The 23,366-nt window shown below is 42.4% G+C and overlaps 1 protein-coding gene across 1 annotated transcript in view; it reads right to left on the reverse strand.

The window, feature by feature from the left end:
- Positions 1-23,366, reverse strand: part of HSPA14 (heat shock protein family A (Hsp70) member 14) — a 187,752-nt gene that overhangs the window by 12,516 nt on the left and 151,870 nt on the right. The window contains exons 11-13 of the mRNA XM_069228724.1: positions 19,790-20,005; positions 16,732-16,905; positions 7,557-7,624 (exon numbers count right to left, since the gene is read on the reverse strand). Of these exons, the coding sequence (XP_069084825.1) occupies positions 7,557-7,624; positions 16,732-16,905; positions 19,790-20,005 (458 nt within the window). The remainder of the gene's footprint in view (positions 1-7,556; positions 7,625-16,731; positions 16,906-19,789; positions 20,006-23,366) is intronic.

Below are 23,366 nucleotides of genomic sequence, written 5' to 3' on the forward strand. Positions count from 1 at the left end.
CCAGTTTAGAAGGAAATGTGTGTCAATCCTTTTATAAATCTCATCACAACAAGTAATTTAAACAAGGACCACTGCTCTGGCAAACACAAACTCGGAAAGGGGCAACAAATAGCCTTTTATAGTGCCCACTCTAAGTCTTTAGTAGGCAAAACATAAAACAAACCAAACAACATCCCACAGTTTGTATTGCAAAAGGTCAACCTTGTGGTTACCACACCAAGCCACAAACTTTTCCCATCGCACAGCAAAAATTGACTTAGCTGAAGGGCATATGGCCGCAAGGATAACGTCCATCCGTTCCAGTGACAGGAAATGCTGCTGCTCAATCTTCACACTTGGAGGTGCAAACTGCATAGATTCGGTGGGAGGACCCTGCCCTGTTGCACAGACAGGAGGTCCTCCCGAACTGATCCTGTTGCGTCTCGGGATGTAATAGCTATTCGTGGTCTGCCAAATGCCATCTAATGAGCTCATCCGTTGTGGCATTCGAAGACACTTCCAAATGACACGCCATCAGAAACCTGCCTGGATGCTCCAAACAACTCCAGAAGCACTGAGCCTCCTGAGCACTGAGACTCTGCCCTGTCTGTTGCAATCCCGCATAGAGTTGGTGTTGCCTGTGAGAACCTGCACAAGCTTCCCTTTGATGGACGGGAGGAATCCTAGCCAATGGCTAGTGGCTTAGTAATCCAGCATGACAGCTCTGGGTGGAGAAAGGAGGCAGGCCTGCTGATGGTACAACTGCGGTTGAGTCGCCACCACTGCAGATCATGTGTAGTCTTCTTTGAAATTTGAATGATATCTGACAGGTTTCCCTACGACTGATCCCACTGGGACTTCAGATTACATTGCAGAGCCCACAATATGCCCCCTGGTGTAGTTGACAAGGGAGATGGAGGAGACTAAAAGGCCAAGAAGCCTCAGAGCCTCTCACCGAAATCCAGAAAGGAGGCTTAAATATAGGTATCTTAGCCCAAATGCCCTGGACTCATTGCAACAAAGGGAAGGCCCTGAACTGTACTGTATATACACCAACTCCACTGAAAAGAAGATTCTGCGAAGGAGTCCGTTATGACTTTGACTCGCTGATTGTGAACCCCAACTATGTCAGGAAGTTTGTCGTTGTCTGGAGATGGTCTACGACTGATTGTGGTAAGCCCAACTTCAACAGCCAGTCATTAACGTAAAAGTCGTAACTCTGATCTTCGAATCTAGGCAGCGACCACCACACTTTTCTGAGCACACATGGGGCACAGGTGAGGTCAAAGAAGGGCATGGGAAACTGAAAATGTTCTGGGCCTACCCTAAACCTCAGGCAACACCTGTGGGACTGCAGGACAGGTATATGTAAATGTGTGTCCTGTAGGTCCAAGGATACCATACAGTCATCACGGTCCAGGTCAGACAGGCCTTGGACCAGCATAAGCCTTTGTGAATTTGTCTTTCTGCAGGACAGATGGGACCTGGACCAGCATGAGCATCTTGAAATTGCCACTTTAAGGTTTAAGGTCAAAGCTCGGCTGACGGTCTCCATCTTTCTTAAGCCTAAGGCAACAGAGAGAGTAGCAACCCTCTCCTATTTCTGAGGCGTGAACTCTTGACATTTCAGTTGGAAAGCAAATAGCTGGTTAATGAAACAAATCAGTATCGACAAGCAGCAGTCTGATGTTCGACCACATGCCTATTCACCAATGGGCAAAAAAATAAAAAGGGCAGTTACCTGTTGTCCATTAAGATGTCAGTGAGGGCCTCATTGGAAAAGGAGCAAGGGTTCAAATGTGGCTGGCCTAAAATGTTAGATTTTCATTAGAGTAATAGTTTTAGTCCTAACAAACAGAAGGTAGTTGCAGGTCCAATTCATAAGCTGTTCATTAGATTGTCACTACAAATGACACACTCTCTTCTGTTGGTGGTCCAGAAGGCTAGTTTAACTCTGTATCAGGGGATGTATTAAGCCCACTGGTATCATGCTAACATTGTTATCGAAGTGAGGGGGTACATGTCCTTCTCCATCATCATCATCATCTCTGGGTGGTAGAAAGCTTTGGTCAGAATCATATCAAACAGATGAGCCTGTGGTAGCATGTCTGCCTTAGTAGATGCACAGGATGAGAGTCAGGCTGTATGGGATTAATTGTGTTTTCATAATATCGTAGCACAACATTGATCAGGATCAGGCTGAAGTTTGTTTAGTGTTAGACATCAGAACCAGCATCAGAGCCTCACCCAGTGGTACTGGCATCAACAAGGAATGCACTGGGGTTGCAGTCTGTAATCCATTCGGTACAGGGCCCATAATCGATCCAAGGGGGTCAGACTGCACAGAGGACAGATCTGCCTGCTGTAAACAGACTGTAGGACTATGTGGATCCTTGAGGCTAGAGGAGATGCCGGCAGGAGCAGGAAGAATGACATATCTGCTGCATGGCCTCCTTGCAGTCATAAATTTACTGCACCATCACCAGTGACCCGTGCAATTTGAGGTACAGCTGGATCAATTGTAGAATATGCTCCCCAACTGAAGATCTGGAACGAAACCAACTAATATTGTGACGCCCTTGCGCCTTCTCTTTGGATACAGTGGTGGGCTGGGGTTGAGTCCTGCTTCGCTTTGTGCTTGCAGTCTGACTTTGATGTTGCTTTACTGGAGGACTTTGCCTTCATGAGTTCCTCGACAACCTATTGTGTTCTGCAAATGCTTCTCGGTCCCAGCACGCCTTCGGGTGCATGAGGGCACATCTGGTGCACAAATTCGAATCGTGTCCTGAGCCCAAGAACCAGAGAGACACCTTAGGCAGGTGAGGTACATCTGCTTTCTACAGTCACAGCATGGTTGGTACAAATCTGTAATCATAGGAGAGGCCATCGTTTGTCAGCACCCTGGATTTTGTTTGTTTTTAAAGAATCGTCAGAGGCTGACAAAATTGGGTACAGAGCACTGGAACTGAGTTGGAAGGCGTGGAAAAAAGGAACTGACAGCGCGCAGGGGTGGAACTTATATGCTCCACTCTTCTCTGTCACCACCGGGGCTGTACGGAGTCTACACAGAGCTGCATATTGTCACCTAGCGGCACACAGAAACACTGCTACAGACATGTTTTCCTAGATCCAGTCAGATGGTTGGGTAGTATTCGAAGGTGAGGAATCTGCAGTTAGATGTATCCATTAGTCTTTTTTCTGGCGGCACTCAGATGTTTTTGTCAGTACTACTATTATCAATCAATGAGCGTTACTTTTTTTATTTTATTTTTATTTGTGGCTGTTGAGTAATTAATCACGTTTGCCTGTTTTTTTTCTCTAGATTTTAACCAATTTCTTTAGTAATTGATTCCTATTTTACTCCCTCTTGCAAGTTCCTTCAATCTGGTGAGTTCAGTGCTTCTACATGTTACTAACAGCAGGGAAGAAGCAAACAACAATGCTAAATTAGGTACTTGTATCATTACATTTCAATAAATGTCCACTTACACTCTAATATAATACATGTTTTATGGATCAATCTATTGTTATTAAAAGGTTAGATATGTTTGTTTTACGTTTTGAGGCGTTTGAGGTGGGTTTATTAATCATTTTTAAACATCCTCCTTGCAACTAATCACCCTACATCACCCCTATCAACCAATTTCACCCAGAGATGTGCTCAGATAGTGGGAAAAACAAAGTTGGAGCAGAAAGTAAAACAGTATATTTAAAAGAGAACATTAAAAATGCGTAAGGGACTGTATGTTACAGCCCTTCTGATCCAATATGCCTTCAGTTATAACAAATGTGCAGGAAGAGTTGTCACAAAAGAGTAACGTTATGTATTATTAATTTACTTTAATAAACAGAGTGAAACAAACAAAAGTCAATGTCATTATGGGAAGCTCTTAATTATGCTTGCATTCTACAACCGTAGGATTAGGGCAAAGAGGTGTAACAAAAAAAAAAAAAAAAAAAAAAAAAAAACTCTTCCCACTCCATTATACTTCCTCTTTCCAATTCCCACTTACTATATCTTTTCTTTGGACAAGTAAAGGAGTATACTCTATCAGTGGTGTAGTTTATTTGTTTCAGGTGCCTAAACCTTGGCACCTGACGTGTTACATGACTTATATTGCCACGCAAGAGTTTTCGTATTAAGTGACATACATGACGTTTGCATCACCAAGTTGGTTTAACCTTAAGATATTTGGTACGCATTAAGGAACTGAAAGTAACTTTCAATATATAGATAACAACATGACTTGGCAGTGAAATATCATTAGGAGTTTCCCGAATTATTTTTTTAAAATAAAAAATATGCCAATCTGCCAGCTCGAAAACAATGGAGTATCCTAGCAGTATAGGGCAAAACAGTAGACCTGCACCACTGTTAATTATGAAATTGATTATGGTGTGTTAGAAATGGGGTTTCTGATTGGCTAGGGTATGCACCTAAGCCAGGCAGAACCCACCCACTCTAGTCAGGGCGAGGGGGGTTACACACCCAGGATAACTCCTGCTCACCCCCTTGGTAGCTCGGCACGAGCAATCAGGCCTAACCTGAAGGCAATGTGTAAAGCATTTGCACAACACACACAACAAATGTGACGCACTATGCACGCCACAAAGGAAACACAACACCAAGTTGTATAAAATAAAATTACTGTATAGAATATCATGGACCAAACACAACATGTCAGTAATACCCTGCTACCCGAGCAGTTGTCAGAACATTACACAGTACTAGTATTTTGCGAAATCCAGCAGTAGTCACATAACAGGTTACTGATTATTTTGCAACATAAGTAGTAGTAAGGTAAACATTACTAAAAGAACGCACATATCACCATAATTATAGGGTCAGTATTGCCAAAACATTCTCATTACTGCACACAGTATGACAGCACCCAAAAGCCCATGGCATTAGCCTTTAGCAAAAGAATGTTATGACTGCAAAAATCAACACCATAAATGCACCCAACACAACGGCAGGAATGCACATATTTCACCATATGCTCACAAGGACCGGTGAGAGCCTATTTGTGCTGGGCGCCAAACGATGGGGGCGGAGAAGGGACGTCCATGCCCCAATAACTCCGACCTCCGCACCGAGAATTAAGGTTTGGGGTTCAAGATGGCAGGACCGGGGACCTCCGTCGTGGGTCACCACCCCGACCTGCTTGTATGCCACCACTGCCAATTGTGGGTGGGGGGCCCAGCAGTAAAGGCGGGGGCTCTGATAAGGTCTCTCTACTGGGTGCAAGCCACAGCAGTTGGAAGGGGCCCCAGTGGGGTGAGCCTCCTGGCTCGGAACCCTGGTGTCACCTTCCTGGGGCCTCTGGTTCTCCCAGGCAGCTCACCACAATGCTTTGGGGAGCTGGATGCTTGCCGGGGAGTCACCGAAGCTGCCTCGTGGCTTCTAGCTCTCTCTTGTCTTCTCTTGCAAGGGATCTCCTCTGAGTGCAGCTTGGAGCTGCGGTGGTGATGGCACAAGGGTAAGAGTCTGCCGGTACCTGGGGGCGCTCCTCTCAGAACGCTTTGCCCGAGGGGCACCTCCAGGAGCACACTCGCTCCAGTCTTTACTATCTTGTGCCCCTGTGGCAGCTCCCCAAGCGCGATTCGGATGCGCTTGTACGTCGCAGCCAGCCCAGGTTGCGGCAGCATTTTCTCCCTCGACGGGGGGGCAGGGAAGCGCTTTCCAAGCGCACTGAATAAATCAAGGGAAGTGCTCCTCATGTGCTAAGTGAACACAGCAGAGCACTCCTTAGGTGCTAGGCTCCAGCACAGGAGGGTCCCCCCCACCCCCCCAGCGATTGTCCTTGCGCTCAGTCACAAGTAGTGGCAGGGTCCACAGCAATCAGCCCCTGGGTGACACTGGTGCGACACCTGGGGTGCGGTAGGCAACAGATAAGAGGCCAGCACCCTAATGGCAGGTAGGGATAGTTCCTCCTGGTAGTCCAGCAGTGCCCCGGGAGAACCCAAGTCAAAGAGTAACTGGCAGGCAGGGCAAGAAGCAGAAAAGCAATCCTGCAGAGTCCTTTGTGCCACCCAACAGACCCAAGGCAGCAGGGCAACAAACAGAAGAGCAATCCAGTTGAGTAATTTGGTGCCGTCCAGCAGTCCCTCTGCTAAGGGTCCAGTCCCGGTTCCACAAGTGCTCTACGAAATGGGGGGAAAAAAAATTCATACTCAGTTTTGCAAAGCATTTTCAATGAGGAGAGGAGGTTCCAACCAGTTACAACTGGTTATAGGAGTGGCCCCTCTCTCCTCCAGCACAGGATCCAGACATCAGTTGGGAGTAAACGAGCCCTTTGTGTGAGGCCGGGCACAGCCTTTCCAAATGTAGGTGTGCCCTGCCTCTCCCTTCTCTCAGGCCAGGAAGATCATTCAGTATGTAGATGCACCTCTGTGACACCTCCACCCTCCCTGTGTGCAGGCTGTCTGAAAATAGGCACAAAGCCCAGCTGTCACTGTGCCGAAAGGCGGATTGGAGTCAAGCTGCAAAACACCAGTCATAAGCACAGAGAAAGGTTCACTTTCTAGAAGTGGCATTTCTATAATGGTGATAATAAATCCGCCTACACCAGTAAGCAGCATTTCTCACTACCATTACAACCATACCAAACATGCCTACGCTACTCCTCATAAATCAGACAATATTCCCTAGACATAAGGCAGGGCATTTCCAATGCAATCATATGAGAAGGCAGCACTCACAGCAGTGAGAAACCAAATAGGCTGTTTGTCACTACCAGGACAGGCCATGCTACTAGGCACATGTCCTGCCTTCTACATACATAGCACCCTGCCCATAGGACTAGCTAGGGCCTACCTTAGGGGTGACTTACATGTAGTAAAAGGGGGGGTTCTGGGCCTGGCAAGTACAATTAGATGCCAGGTCCTTGTGGCAGGATAATGTGCACACAGGCCCTGAGCTAGCAGGCCTGAGACAGGTTTGAAAGGCTACTTCTAAGGGTGGGGCAAGAAGCGCTGCAGGCCCACTAGTAGCATTTAATTTACAGGCCCTGGGTATAGGGATACCACTGTACAAGGGATTTACAGGTAAATTAAATGTGCCAATCATACCAAGTTTACAAGGGAGAGCACGTGCATGTTAGCACTGGTTGGCAGTCATAAAGTGACCAGAGTCATATCGTGAGCCAAAAAGGGTAAAAAAACATTAGGAGGAGAAGGCAGAAAGTTTGGGGAATGACCCGGTAGAAAGGGCCAGGTCCAACAGGGTGGTTTCAGATGGAGGCACAGATTTAGGCAGGCTGAAAATATACAATTAATTGCATGTTCAGATTACACATGGACAAAAATCATTACTTGCATTGGCCTACCAAGATTATGCCAAATTAAATCAGAGTACATTTAATTTCATTGTCGTAGAACGTGCATCACAATTGTTCTAATATAAAATCAAGCAATTTCAACTAAGTTTCATGAAATGCCACGGAGTTGGTCTTTGGATATTAAATCAGGACTCACACTGTTATGATCTAAGGAATTTACAATACAGATTTGCGTTTAATAAAAAAACAGAACTGTGATAAGAATTCACAGGATAGGGTTATACTTGAGATGTTTACCTTTTCATGGTGAGAACGGCTGTTATATCGTGTTTGCCCTCCTTTTTCTCTAATTCCCTCAAAATTATCTGTAACCAAAACAAAAGAAAAACGTATACACGTACTTTTAAGAACAACAAATTTACACATTGCACCTGATAACTTTCTAATTAACAAACTGCAAAAAAATTATTATTTGATGTGTCGTTTGACCTTTGTAATTGTATTTATACAGCACTTACTACCCCTGGCAAGCCGTTGAAGCGCTTTTCAGTGAGTAGCACGCTACTCTGGAATCCAAGAGGAATCGGTGGTGGATTAGTACAGGGAAATACGAGTACAGTATTAGTATGAGTTATTTTGAGCGGAGGATATGTGAGTTGTTAGTTGGATTGAGTAGAGTAATGGAGGAATAGAGGAGGGAATAATCCAAAAGTGTTAATTGGGAGTTTATAGCAACAGGATGAGGCTTGGGATGAGTAAAGGAGAGATAGAGGAGGGAAGAGTCTGTGGAAAGGGTTAGGGAGATCACAGCAGTAGAAGGGGTTTTGGATGAGTCAAAGGTAAGATAAAGGAGGAAGAATCTAATAGGGTTGTTTGAAAGAACATAGTAGTAAACTGAGGTTTGAGGTGAGCTAGATGCGGTAGAGGAGGGAAGAGCTTAGGTAGGTTATTCTGGAGATTAAAGTAGTAGAATGGGTTTGGGATGAGTCAGAGTGGGAATGGAGGATAGATTGATAGAGGCATAGGGTGATGGGGAAACATAGTAAAGCTTACAAGAGAGTAAATTTGATTTTACTTTTCATTTTTAAAATGTTATGTATTTTTGTTCTCTACTACAGTAGTACTAGAGTAATAAACAGATGCGTAAATACATAGCAAGGGAATATATGTGTAAGGAATATAATCATGGGTATAATAATATGAGATGTAAAGCTGTATTGTATAAACACACACTTTAAAGATTTGTAATATTTGATGTTGATTTGGAAGTGTACTTTTACAACATTCATTTATCTTTCCTCAATTTTTCAATAGCGAAATGCTTGCTGTTAAAATAGTTAAGATAACATTTGCTCGTTGTGATATAAAAAAGAAAGCAGGGATTCTTAATTGTCTAATATAACAACTTATCTAGGAGCTATGCAATGACGTATGAACATGTTAGGCATAGAATAATATACACATATATATGTATATACACACACACAAATACATATACACATGCACATACACACATATATATATTTAACAAATGTATATTTACTCACGGTTAAACAGGCTTAAAGAGTATATGTATATTTTATTATTGTGAAATAGGAACTATACATAGCTCTTAAAGAACTATACATATCTAAAATATACACAATCAGATTATAAATATTTATCAACACAGGCATATGCAGTTCATTGCTGCTTGGATATGGTGGTTAAGAAGGAAAGAGCCAACTCCTGAGAAGACTCCTAAAGACAAGATAGTTATCCGTGGATCTTATTGGGGGTAACCAATTCCATAGTGTGGTTGCATGAACAGATAAGGATGTACAACCTATTGTCTTTTTCTTATATGGTGGTGTTTTAAAGAGGGGGGCCAATCTTGAGTGGAGGTTTCTTTGTTGAATGTATTTGGTTATTTTATTTCTGATGAAAAGCTGTCCTGTTCCATGTATAGCTTTGTGAGCGATACAAAGCAGCTCGAAAGTGGATCATTGGAAAGAAACAGATTGATGAAAAATGTACTGAAAGACAGATTTACTTTCAGATAAAATGGACTACAGAAATTCAAAGAGGCAGAAAGTTTAACATATAACTCCACAGACAGAAAATTATGTAGCAGCTGGGATTTCCTATAGCAACTCGCACACCTGCCAAATAAGCTATCTCGTGTTCCTCAGCAATAGGGTGCCTTACATGACACTTGCGGTTAACCTTCAAATGTGATACAGGATGCCCCTTTCCCTCACTGCCACCCAGTGAAGCTGCAACATTTTGGATTCTTTGGATAAAAAATGTTCATCAGTGCTCCTAAATTGTACTTGGGTGCTGTTGGCATAGTCAGCCCTCATGCCGCCTACCACCAGGAGTCCTTAAATGGTGGAAGTGCTGCCCATTAATTTAGTTAGTCTTTATCCTGCTATGTAGCTGAAACAATCTTATTTAAATAGTCACCATTGGGGTACATATGTACCAACATCAACCCCTAAAAAGTCTTCTATCGTCTGATAGAGTAATTTTATGAGAGTACTGATCAGAAGGGCATCAGATATTATTACAAAGCATCAAAATTCTAGGTAGTAAACAAATGAGCTTCAAGAGTGTTTTTGTGGATCTAGTAAATTCTGTATCTTCAATTGAGAGCCATAAAAGTGAAGTCAAGTGAAGTTAAACCTGGAACTCATATACAGAAAATTGCAGTAGCGCACACTAACTCATAAGAGCATTCCAACGCTCCTTGCCCCTTCTTCTGAGGTTGTCAACAGAAACAGATGCTCATGTACACTTTGAAGTGAAACATCCAAAGAAACAAGCTTCAGCTCACTGAGACGTAGGCTAACGGCAGCAAAGTATTAGACCAAGATCACAACAAGGACTCCCCTCAAACAGCCAAGGTAAGGAACAGTTTGCAGACCTGGGCCAACACGTCACCAACACACCACAAATGTAATGTGCTCACCGAATTAACCTGCAGCCTTTTGATCATGGTACTCCAGCCATCTGATGTGTGGTAACAGTGCTCGTGAAAGGGGCAGGGTTGAGACCAATGACACAGAAGACAAATGTGGAGAAACAGCATGGACTCCTAGCACAATCACACAATCATCCTAGTTTTCTAGAGAGATAATGATTCTCCACACCAGAATTTAAAATGATTTTGCTTTTCTGGTTCAAAGAAGAATTAATCAGGGATGTGGAATTCCTATCGCCCGACGCCCGGGACATCTTGTTTGGGGTCAAGGGCAACAAGTTTTTATGTTTACTTTGTCCTTGGGACAAGTAGGCCCAACCCTCTGCAGCACAAACCCTTTGGCTGCCTGTTTACAGAGAGTGGAACTCTCTGCAGTTGAGGTAATGTGTTTTCAAAAGATAATGGTGTTCGAACTTGTATTTATGGTTCATTATTTGAAAGCCTTCATTATTAGGGTGAGTGCTGTAAATAAATGTTTTAAGGTCACACTTCACTACTGACGTTGGTTCCAGTACAAAAAAACAAAAAACGTGTATACACATGTTTGAAAAGTTTAGGCTATGAGGCTAAGTATAATGCTCCCAGAATGCTCTCTGATTAGATGCAAATGAAGTGTCATTTAGTAAAATGTTTTGATGCATGCTAGTATTTCCCAAAAATATTTCTAATGGAAAATCAGTGTAACCATTTTTAACACGATTATGGGAAGCATGAAAATAAACAAACACTGACAAAGCCAACTGATCTGACATATTTTTATAAGTCTTTTAGTTTCATCAATGCGTGTCTTGTTTTGACATGGCTTTTGTAACACTTTATTGTTGTGGGAACAAACACTGGCAAAAAAAAGAAAAATGTTTTTGAACTCTAAAAGCACACGTTGCCACCAGTGGCATAACAAAGGCCCCGCAGCCGCCCTCCAGGGGGCCCCTTCAGCAGAGCACCTGCCCTGAGTGAGTCTGGAGAGGGGGCTCCTCCATGTTCTTTGCAAAGGGGCACCCTCCAGTTTCGTTACGTCACTGATTGCCACTGTAGTTCCTGACACTGAACAAAACTACTTTGTGTGCCAATAAGCTCCTTGTGGAAGAGCAGAATGCGATCATTCACAGTAAAGCCAGCCGAAAGAGAGTGAAATAGAAGTTTAATAAAAACAAAATGTCTTTGTTAACACCAGACCTAATTAGGGACCAAGACCCACATGTAGGTAGCTTTTTGCATGTCGCAAACAGAGACTTTCGCTGTTTGCGACTTGCAAAAAGCACATTGCGATGCACAAACCCAGTTTTGCGATTCGGTAACCTGGTTACCGAATCGCAAAACGGGTTTGCGACTCGCAATTAGGAAGGGGTGTTCCCTTCCTAATTGCGACTCGCAGTGCAATGTAGGATTGTTTTGCGAACGCGGGTGCAAACCAATCGCAGTTTGCACCCATTTCAAATGGGTGCTAACACTTTCGCAAAAGGGAAGGGGTCCCCATGGGACCCCTTCCTCATTGTGAATGTCACTGTAAACATTTTTTCAGAGCAGGCAGTGGTCCTGCGGACCACTGCCTGCTCTGAAAAAATGAAACGAAAACGTTTAATTTTTCGTTTTTGTAATGCATCTCGTTTTCCTTTAAGGAAAACGGGCTGCATTACAAAAAAAAAAAAAAAATGCTTTATTGAAAAGCAGTCACAGACATGGTGGTCCAGCAGGCCACCATCCCTGTGAGGGCCGCCATTCGCAAGGGGGTCGCAAATTGCGACCCACCTCATGATTATTCATGAGGTGGGCATTTGCGAAGCCCTTGCGAATCACAGATGGTGTCAGGGACACCATCCTACATTCGGATTTGCGACTCGCAATTTGCGGGTCGCAAATCTGAACCTACCTACATGTGGCCCCAAATTCTTAAAGAAAGTCACAAAAGTGCACCCATGGTATATGTCGTACCCCTATAAAATATTTGTGAACTGTATTTTAGCATGGGTAAATACGCATGTGTATATTTGCTCATGTGAAAATCTATTGACCATTTGCAAGTTCATTTTCCCTCCAGCCACTTTCTTCCCAACCCTGGAAGAAGTTCTAATTCTGCCATTGTCAGGAGTAAATGTCCAACCTTTCTTATTATGGGAAAATATTAGAGAGAAGCTGGTGAAAATCTTTAAAACATGCAGGTTAGTAGGTTTGCAGACTCAAAGGCATTCCAGCCCTGGAACTATTGCTTACTGCTTCCTCCAGCCCCAGTATGCAGATCTGCAGAAAGGTGGCAAAATAAGGAAATTGCTACAGTAGGGATTGAAACTGCAAGAATTCAAGCCCTACTATGGTAGTAGCCCTGGCATAATCAGAGAGGCTATTATCAGAGCTCTTACATAATGAGATTGCTGCCATAATTTGGCGCCACACTACATGGCACCAAAGGGACAAGTAGATCTTTTTACAGGACAAGTAGATTTGAGAAGCAACCTGTCCCCCGGACAAGTAGATATTTTAATAAATTCCACACCCCTGATTAATTTAAGTCACATGTACATAGAGAGGCAAAGGTTGAACCAATCCTCCTTGCACCATTAAGCGGCCAGGCTCCTAGCACTGTGCCAGGTTCCTATTTACTTCTCTTCAGATGCAGATTCTGTGGTGTTGTGGGTGCCACCTTACTCTTTTACACAGCTTTGAAACAGACCTCATGCTAACAATATACATAGAGTGGGCTTTAGGTCTGCCCCTTTCTACCACTAACTTTCTTGGGCCAGTCTCTTTTAACCATTAGTATGAGACTGGGTCAATCATGTCTTGGCTCAGTGAAGTGGAGTAGTCTTCTCCTACCTATTGCTTTTGGCTGTTTCAATGTATCCTTCCACCTCCACTAGAGTGCTTGCATTGAACTGCATGAAGCAATACTTTACAACTGTCCCCTTTCTGTCCCCTCATGCTTATATCCTTCCCCATGTCTTGCTACGCTGTGCTAATGCTGAACGCAATCCAAGCCTACTGACTGTGCCAATGTTTGTGCTTGGAGGCATTGTAATGTAGCCACCACTATTACCAGCCCAAGTCCTTCTCCACTTAGGTGTGTTTTGCAAGTGCCAGACATTTCTTTCATAAAAGTTATCAGATCAAAGAAACATTTTCCCTTCTCTATATTGCTATTTGGATTGGGTGGTGGAGGAGAGCAACTAGACGTGCACATCCTTGAAGTGAAATGACCGATACCAGCTTCATAAATTGGATATTGATTTTCTTTAGAAAGAGAATATATTCATAAAATATAACCACTCTCAACATTTGTATTCCTGATGTAATTCCAAAAAAAGGAAGAAGGGTTTAAATAATGAGGACAGCAGCAGCCCTAGTTATGCAAGTTTGAAGAAAAATTTATTTTGACAAATATTTCAGGGGTCTCTGTCCTCCTTTGGAGGAAAATGTGTTTTAACTCATGGTCCCACAGAAAGCTTACTGCAAACATTTGTTGTCATACTGATGGAAGCCCAGTACACTGAAAAAAGATGCGCCAAATAGGTCTTACTCAGGTCCCCAAAATTTGTGGATTCCCTTAAATAATTGGCATGAGATTCAAGCTCCATCAGGAAATTAGAAACACAAGGGTGAGAAAGTGAAGTTTTAACTTTGTGAACAAAGTGTTATCTCACCCACTTGAGGGTGACCATGTATCCTCCTAGCACAGTCTCAGAAGCTGTGCCTTGATCTTCAGTAGAATACATTGAGAGTAGCTGCATGGTACCATAATAGTATATGGCAGTAATTTATTTGAAATGTAAGCCGTCGAGCGCCACAGGCACTTAATAATGGGGACTGGCTTTTATTTCTCCTCATCAGACATTTCCTGAGAGAGAAAAAGATAGAGCCAACGGAACCACGAAGGAAGAGAGAGACAGAAAATCCGTCACCATGGGAGAAAGCAGAAACCAGTAAGTGTGAGATAAAGGGGCAGGGGTTAAAGAAGCCTGAGGTAGATTCAGGACAACCAATTCTTGGTATCTGGCGCAGTAGCATTTTATAGCACCGACCTCCAATGTCTGAGCAGTGCTTTGGGCACTGGCACAGATTATTTAACAAACAAAGCACAGGTATATGATCTATTGTGACTGTCATGTGAAGAGGCAGAGGGGGAGGAAATGAGGGGCATCCGGTGGAGAGAGGAATTACACAGCACAGAGAAGCCAAATTCCTTTGCTTCTTTGCAGTGCTTGTGGAACAGGGGTCACCAGAGAAGACTACAAGGTGGTCAGGAGACACATCAGGAGATGTATCAATGAGAGGACAATGTATGCATGGAGTCGCCATACAATATGGGTGGAATATATGAATGTGTGGTCTACACAAGTTTATGTTTTAGGAAAAGTAGATTAAGGTGGAGTAGATCAGAGCAAACAAGATGGGCCTGGTCCATGAACCACAATCTAAATCAGATTTAGCTTCTATTTATATCCTATACCTTGTCTCTGAGATAAAGAACAGTCATGATCTGACGCTCCACTGATCACCAAAACACTGCTTGCTCTTTCCTATCTCCTGGCCGGTCTTTTAGAAGATCTATCTACTACCCAGTGGGCCTTGACTGTTGTACAGTGAGGTGTATGATTTCATCCAAGTTTTTGTATTATTTCCATTTACTATCACCATTCTTTTTAAAGGTCCTGAAGCTAGTATGTTCTTTTCGTGATCACACCCATCTTCTTCTTTAAAGACAATATACATTTTTGCAACTGATATTCGGCCTGAGAAGTCATCACCAATCAGTCAAACAGGAAGGACCCTCCATTGGCTTCTGACAGATCAGATTATAACAGCAATTGCTTTGGGCCACAAAACATTGCCATGCAACGAATTAGGTTACCTTGCTAATTTCTTCTACAATAGAAGCCTTGGGTCACCAAATCTGAAACTGATTTACTATTTGCCATACCAGATACAAGCGTGTTGGGGGACAAATTCCCCCAATTACAAGGTTCCACTTGCAGGACTGACCTATTGTGATAACTGCGACTAAATAACTATATCCCTAAAACCAGAAGAGGCTTAAAAACACACTTCTTCAACTGAACATGTGGTTAGGTCTATCTCTTACACCAGTGACAGGAGACACCCCTGGCTGATTCTTTGTATTCATCATTTGATATTTCTTATCCTACCAGTCAGAGACCCAAGACCAGCTCCCTGACCTTGCCAACACCACAATGGCTGCCAAGATATTGTGGACCCACCAAGACTTGGCCATCGACCCATCATTCTCAACCAAGAGAAAGGTCTACATCAGCATATGCCAACCTTTAGGATGGCATGAGTACCTCAATTAAAATTGATGACCTGGACAAAACAGTTATTTTTATGATCCAGTTTTATGTGTGTCCAATGATCTGAGGTTACTGACGTGGAATGTACTTCTTACATGAGTCCCCAATTAAAAGGAACTCTGTCTTATGCTGGGTGCCTGTTGTGTGGGTGACTTACTTACGTGTGCTGGTGGCTCTTACACAATACTGAAATTAGTATTATACATAGGTATGTTGTCCTTTAGATTAAAACTGGCAGTGACAATAGCTGGAGTCAGACACTGAAACAATGGCCATGTTGGATGGCACCAAGAAAACTTAAATCCCTACTTAGAGTATCTCTTGTAGCAATGCACAACACCAGCTATCAGTAATGCATTTTAATCAGTAAAGTTCACAAGTGTGTCTCATGTTTCCTGGAGTAGATAAATTCCCAACAACATCAATTAAAAAAAGTAAAGATTGCCCTGCATCTAAGGGGGCTGATTAATTCACATGAACTGCATACATTAAATGACATTTGCAAGTTGTGATGAAATGCCAACTTTTTCACGATGCAGATCATTTCGCGGGATGTTGCTGTTGAGCAACTAGTTGTCCTGACCATGGATGGAGTCTTGCGTGTTGCTCAGGGGCCCTCCAGAGAGTGAGTAGTCAGTCCGTGCTGTGCTTGCTGTGTAGGTGACTCCTTTCAGGGAATTGATAGAGACCGCATGGTGCTGGTTTGGGGTGCGGTAGTGTGATATTGGTGGCGGAATCATCTGTAACCGCAAATGATTCTACAAACCTAGCTGAGGATTGACAGCAGACATTTTTGCTAATATACCAATGAGCACTGCAACTCCGACATCCTTACTATTATCACATATACATTTAGAGAAACTCTTAGCAGCAGCTTTTTTGTGGTGATCCAGGACTCCAGCTATACTACTTGTATAACTGTAGGCATATTAAGCTTCAAGTAAACTGGATATATAAAATGATTTTCTACTGAATGCTTGGATCTGAACATGATATTCTGATACTAGTATCTTTTGCGTCCATGAATTACTATATCCACAATTATACATTTGATGCTGCTTAAAATAAATGAAAGACAAACTGGATGGGAAAACAATGACAGAAGCCACCCTCAACTTGCTCTTTGTAAGGCTCTGGTGGTATTTTCAGAAGTTAGCATGATTGCAAACAACAAAATAGAAATCCAGCTAATGGACAGATTTAGGCTCACCTGTGCAAATTTATACTCTTCTGTTACAGATGTTTTTCCTATGGACTCATACAACTCCAGACAAACAGAGGATATACTTCCAGGGGCATGTAATGTATGCTGTCGTCGTGCTGGCAATGGCGTGCCCGATGGTAACAACACTGTGAATTTGTCAACTCCACATTCATCTACTTCCTGCGAAACAACAAAAGATGAATTAAAATTCCTGTGAGCACACCTCAGGACAGACTAAATGACTTCTTTATAAAAACCAGTGCGGATTCACAGAATCAGGCAGTTTTCAACCACAAAAATACCTTTTCATATGTACAAAGCGCAATTAGGGATTCAGTAACACATTACTGAATCACAATTTGTGTTTGTGAGTCAGTATTTGGAAAGGGAGTGTTTAGGGCGGCCCTTCCAAATACAGAATCATAGTGGTATGTATGAATGTTTTGTGACCAAATTATGGGTGCTAAACATTATTTTTTTTTACCAACATCTCAAAGGAGGTGGTAACCCATTTGCAATGGGAAGGGGTCGTCAAGGAACCCCTTCCCTTTTGAGAATATTGAAACAAATATTCTTTAGGAGCAGGCAGTGGTCCGATGGCTCGCTGCCTACTTAAAAAAATAAAAAATAAAAAAAACATTTTTTTTTTTTTAAGGACATCCTGTTTTCCTTCAAGAAAAACGGACTCAATAAAAAAAAAATATATATATATATATTTATTAAAAAGCAGAGACATGGTGGTCTGTTATGGCTTCAAATCCTAATGAATCGCAAATTGCAACTTACCTCATTAACTTTCATGAGAGAGTTTGATTTGCGACTCACTAGGAATCGCTATTTAAGGTGTATGTTTTTGTACATTAGGAATTGTAATTTTCTAATTGCTATTCAATAACAGTAACCCCTACATTTTTTTACACAAGGCCCTGTATTTTTTAGAAATTAATTTTCTTGACCTGTTACAGTGAAAGATACATACTTTCAAGTCTCCAGCTGACCGACCATGTCTTATTGCTCTTGATTGTGCAGACACTCCGGAGATTCCGGTCAGGTCCCATCTAATTGTGGAGACGGTTTTCGAGTTGCGGCTGATTGCCTTTTTTGGAATAACCAGCTTAAGGCCAAATTAACAACTCTGAAGGGTATTTAACTTGAGGCTGATTTCTGAGCCCTATTAAGGCAGACAGACATTTATTTAAGGTTTTTTTTATTTTTTTTATTTTGTGAAGTATACTTTTTGAAGGTGTCAAAACACATAGCTGCCTCAAGGACTATGATTTTCAAATGCCTCTCGAGTCCAACTCATTTTTCAGAACTTGTAAAATGGGGGTATGGGAATATCTTGTTGCCTTTGTTAGGCATGTCTTGTGACACTGATGGAAGGACGTGGCTTTTTCAGTTATTATTAATTTATTAATGAAGATGAATGACTAGTTTCCCTCATCTACTGTGCATGCCTCCTAAAATTCAACTGCACTTTGTCAGGGTGAGGGAGGTGGCTTTTAAATCAGAAATCTCCTTTACCACCATGACATAATGAGATCAGCGCCATTGTTTCTGCAATGTTATAGGATATTTACTCCGAAAAACTAGGCACGCTGATAAGCAATGTTAAGTGCTATGTGCAAACAAACGTTTTAGATTTGATTGAGGTTTTTACAGCAATAGCAGGTACTACAACGGGGGTAGAACTTAAAGATGCAATTTTTCATGTTTCAAACTCCAAGCTTCAATCGTTCTCATACATCCTGATATGGTGGGTTGACATGATTTTTTTCAGTCTTATTTAGCACCAATATCCCAGTGCAACGTTTCCTTGCAAGAAAAGCCTCCTTTGTTTTTCAGTTGAACACAGCATCGTATATATAGGCACAAATTGGATAAATCGTATTGGAGGTTGGGAGAATGTGACTCAATGGAGAGTGGGCTTCAGAGTGACTTTACATGTCAGTCTTTATAAATGACAGAAACATGTCCTGCATGTAAATCTACAGTGGAATGCATGCTTCAATAACGGATCCTCTTGGAGGAAAAGGACATGGGTTCTAAGAGAAATCAACTCTTTAGTTATGCGAACAGATATGTAAAAAAAGGCACTAACCAATTTTAAAACAAGTTGTTGAATGGTGTTAGAGATTTCAGGAGGTGAAAAGTGGGAGGCAGGGAGTTATGATGGACCATGTTAAATACCATAAACTGCCCTGAGGCAAAGGGGAGAAAACTGCGCATGGTCTGCAGCTAACAGGACCTTGCTCCAACCTACTAGCAAGTCTGTTCCTACCACCATCAGGTTGAAGGAAGAAACACTATTTATCTTTAACATTCTTTAATATTTTTTTATTATCGTTTCTCTGGTAGACTAAAATGCAATAGGTACTGGTCCTCCTTCCAGAGGATATTGCAGCCTGTCATTATCCGAGTTCTTTTCTAGTGTGACTGGAATGTCTACGGAGTAGAAGTAACTTTAGACTGATTTAGATACTGACGGACGTGTTACTCCATCTTAACAGTGACGGATGTCCCGTCTGCCAAAATCTAAATCCCTTTATATCTTATGGGATTTAGATTTTGGAGTACAGGATATTCGTCACTGTTGTGATGGAATAACTTGTCTGCTAATATCTAAATCAGGCCCGGACTGACTTTATATCCAAAAAAGCCTTCTGCAAAGCTTACTTTATTTTTACTTATCTGCAAGTACCGTGAATGTATTAGAAAACATCTGCCGAGCATAAAAGGTAGCTTGGTGATGCTTAGTGAAAATGTTCTATGTGCCTCTTCATTTACCATGCTCTTAAACTTACACTATTTGAAATCTAATGTACAGGGTTTACCTGTTGAGGATTTTTACCTAAGAGGTAAACCAATTTAGGAGCAAGACGTCTGTAGCGAGGTTTCAGCAAAAAAAAATAGAAAATCACCACTGGTTAAACATGACAAGGATGTGTACACCACACACCAAAGAACTCTGAACTTTGATTAGGAAATTGGCGAGCATCAAGTTAACTGAATTCACATAGAGGGCAAAACTCATTAGGAAAATAAGACCTGCGTGACCCCTCACCTTAACTAAAATATCTCTGGCAGAGCACTCAATAGTTTGAGTTTCAACTTCCCATGATAGGTTATCTTTACCAAGCAAAAGGCCAGCTTCAATGGCAGCACCAATGGGAATGACTTCGTCGGGAGGTATAGAGTTTAGCAACTCCACATCAGGGAAAAGATCTTTGATCAACTGCTGAAGTTTTGGGATTCTAGCAGATCCTCCACATAGCACCACCTGGAAAGAAAAAGCAATTTCAAAATCTCAAATCGTTTAAGTTGGAAAAGCCTTGTCAATTCATCATTGAGTGAACACTTTTTTTTTTAATTGCACTTCTATTATTGTGCTAACGTAGACTAATAGCTTTATTAAGTTGCATTTCAAGTAAAAGATCTTTAGAAATCAACCCAGCTAATACATTTATTTAATCCACTTATTTCAGTACCAGAAGCCATTATGTACAATTTACGAGAATGCGAGTTCTGATTAACTCGAGAGAGACTGACTGAGAAATCCTGTGTTGCTCAAGCCACCACCACAACCAAGTAGCCTCCTGACAAAGGACGAGAATAGACACCACAATGAATGTTGCAGTACTACATGGCAGTCAAGTTGTTCGTCTAGAGCTGGACAGAGAGAGGTCAAAAAAAGCCCTGAGGGCCAGCTGGATGGCATGCAGCTCAAGGAGACTGATGTGATGCCACTGCGCTATTGGAGGCCACAGTCCTCTGATTTCCACATCATCCGGGTGCTCCTCATCCCTGCCCAGCTCAGGTAGAATGCACAGTCACAACCGTGAGCTCTGACCATACGTCTGCCACATGTCCAACTTGTATCAGTCAACCACCGCTGGATATACGGGGCCACCTTTTCTGAGACAAGATGTAGGCAGAGAAAGGGCACATATCTGATATGCACCTCAGTGCTGGGATCACTGTAACCGGCGGTTCCACTGTAAAGTCTGCATGTGCCAGCAGGCATGATGCACTAAGCAAGATACACAATGTCAGAAGAACAAGATGCCTCCGAACCATCCAACCTTCCTTTCTTTAAAGGTCTGTGGAGTGTCAACTCTGGACAATTGTCCTCCCTCACACAGCCTTCCATCTTGGGTTCTCAGGATAGACTACTTCACAGCAGGGACACCCACTGGAGGGAGGGTCTCAAAGATCATCTGACTGTGTCCAATATTTATACACTTCAACAGGAATTAAATACACTAGCTGATGCATGTGTTACAATCCAGCAAGCACATCTGTTAGTCATGTGAGTTCTTTCTCAGTGTCTATCTTTTTTGTAAGTGACACCCTATACTTTCTTGGCTGGGGGTGTTCTGCTTCTTCTAGATAAGAAAACCCGTTTTGCTTCCTGGAACGTTATGTGCACTTTCTCTGCCTACGCCTTGTAACTAATCTAAGTACTGAAACTAAGTGCGTAGTACATACTTTCTAGGTTTGTTTTCTGCAGGCTCATTTGGTTGTGTGGCACAAAATGGAGTCTCTTCACAAGATGGAGTTAAGATTCCGTTTCTTAGCTTCACATTCCCTCCTCTTGTTGGATCTTCAACACTTATATCATTCTGATCTATCCTTGTGTCCTCTATGCTGTTCTTTCCTGGAGTGCCCATCTGTGTTGCTCCTTTCTGGTAGCACTGCATTATTATTTGGAAGCAGCATAATAATACGTCAATTATTATAGTAATCAAGCTTTTAATGGGCGTGATAGCCAGGATGGTTGCCATGAGAACCATCCAAAAAAACAACCATTGGGGCCCTTCTGCTCCCTCGTCCTGGTGTCAATAAAAGTATGTAGGGCCTTAATCGCTTTGGTCAATGTTCCAGTTTCTTCGTCCTTTCCTGGGATGAACATACAACAGGAAGACCCACCATCCTGTTTTAATAACGATGATGTGCATAACCCAAAGCTCTACTTTGATGGAATTGAATCCATAGTAGCATTAACTCATATCTGGTCAGTTGTAACCAACAAGCACGGGCTATGGATTGTGGGGGAAGGATCAATCTTCCCTAAGAGATGCTACTCAATCATACCTCAGCTCCGGTCCACAACCTGTACTCATCCGGCACTTATTGCACATCTAGGAAGAAGTATTGGTGTACATCCCTCTTACATCTGTGCACTAGTACACATTGTCACTCCTGTGCATGCAGGTAGATACCTTCCACTGTTACATTGTCATGTAGTGGAACTATCAATATCTGGGACATTAATATGGCAACGGAGCGCAGGCCCTTCCAGCTATATCACAACTGGACATATGCTAATATACCACATACCCATTAGGTATCCATCATTGCAACTGCTGCATGGCCCTCCTGTAGGGATGTCATATCTATGATCTGTTTGCAGCTCTTAATCAATCCTACACTATGTATGGCATTTCCACTAAAACACACAGAGTATTCTTTGGAAGGCAAAATTTGCATAGGGGGAGGAGCTGGATCCAAAACTCGTATGGGAATACCTCAGAATTCCATCCAAAGGTACAATTCATACTTATCTGATTATATGTTGTGTCATAATTAGGCAATTGCATTCTTTTTTTTTTTTTCCTCTCTCTCTCTCTCTCTCTCTCTCTCTCTCTCCATGTTAACTGAGACAAGTGTTCACAGGTGAAGTCACTCATTATTACATTGCCTGAGAATTCTCGACCTTTCAAACTGTATAATCCTGAAACATTGCTTGAGTTTGTTCTTCTAATATTGTTGTAGAATGAACCATGAAACAGCACTCTCCCTTTGATGCAACATCACATCAGTGTTTTCAAACAAATAACTGGCATTCATGAACCCTTCTTATTTCTTGACTATCAACATGTGCTATGAGGGTAAAAACAAAGCATGATGTATTGAATGTGCTGTAACTGTTGTGTGTACGTGTTCCGTTGTCACAAGGGATGCAGAGAGTGCTGAGAAATTTCTCTTTTTGACATTAATAATTTGTCAGCTGCCTCTGTAAGTTCCCAAGGGGATACATGTGCTTGTGGTGTTTCATTCATCAGACTACCTGGCAGACCCTTGTCTCTTAAGGGAGGTGGTCAGCATCATTTAGTTCATCAGACAACTTGGAAGACCCTTATCTCTTAAGGAGGAGGTCAGCAACATTTGCCTACCTAGAAGGTCCTTCGCTCTTAAGGACGGCGGCGGCAGAAGTGCATCAGAATGACAAATATGAAAAGCAGTCTTTTAAGTCTCTTAATGGGGAGTCCATACCCCTCTCTCCATACTCCTACCAAGGAGGAAGGACATTGGGTTGAACTGGCCTGATATCTGTCTCGTCTATCCAATGTTTCTACTTGTGGACCTTTGACGGCTGTTGGAGTATCCTAAATTACCTTGTAGGGTCCTAAGAAGTGTGGAACCTTCCATTGTCGAACGAAATTCCTGACAAATTGGGGACCTGGGGCAAGGAGTTGTCGTGGTACCACAGGAGGCGTGGAGGAGCTCACTTTTGTAGGTGAACCTGTTCAGAAAAACCTTCACAGCGCTTGTTAGGACAGACATATGCTGACATTTCTGCCATACTACATCAACAGTTTTATGTGCATTCATATTTTTCCTATGTGGGACATCTCCCA

Source organism: Pleurodeles waltl, chromosome 4_1 (assembly GCF_031143425.1).
Source record: "Pleurodeles waltl isolate 20211129_DDA chromosome 4_1, aPleWal1.hap1.20221129, whole genome shotgun sequence".
NCBI lineage: Eukaryota > Metazoa > Chordata > Amphibia > Caudata > Salamandridae > Pleurodeles > Pleurodeles waltl.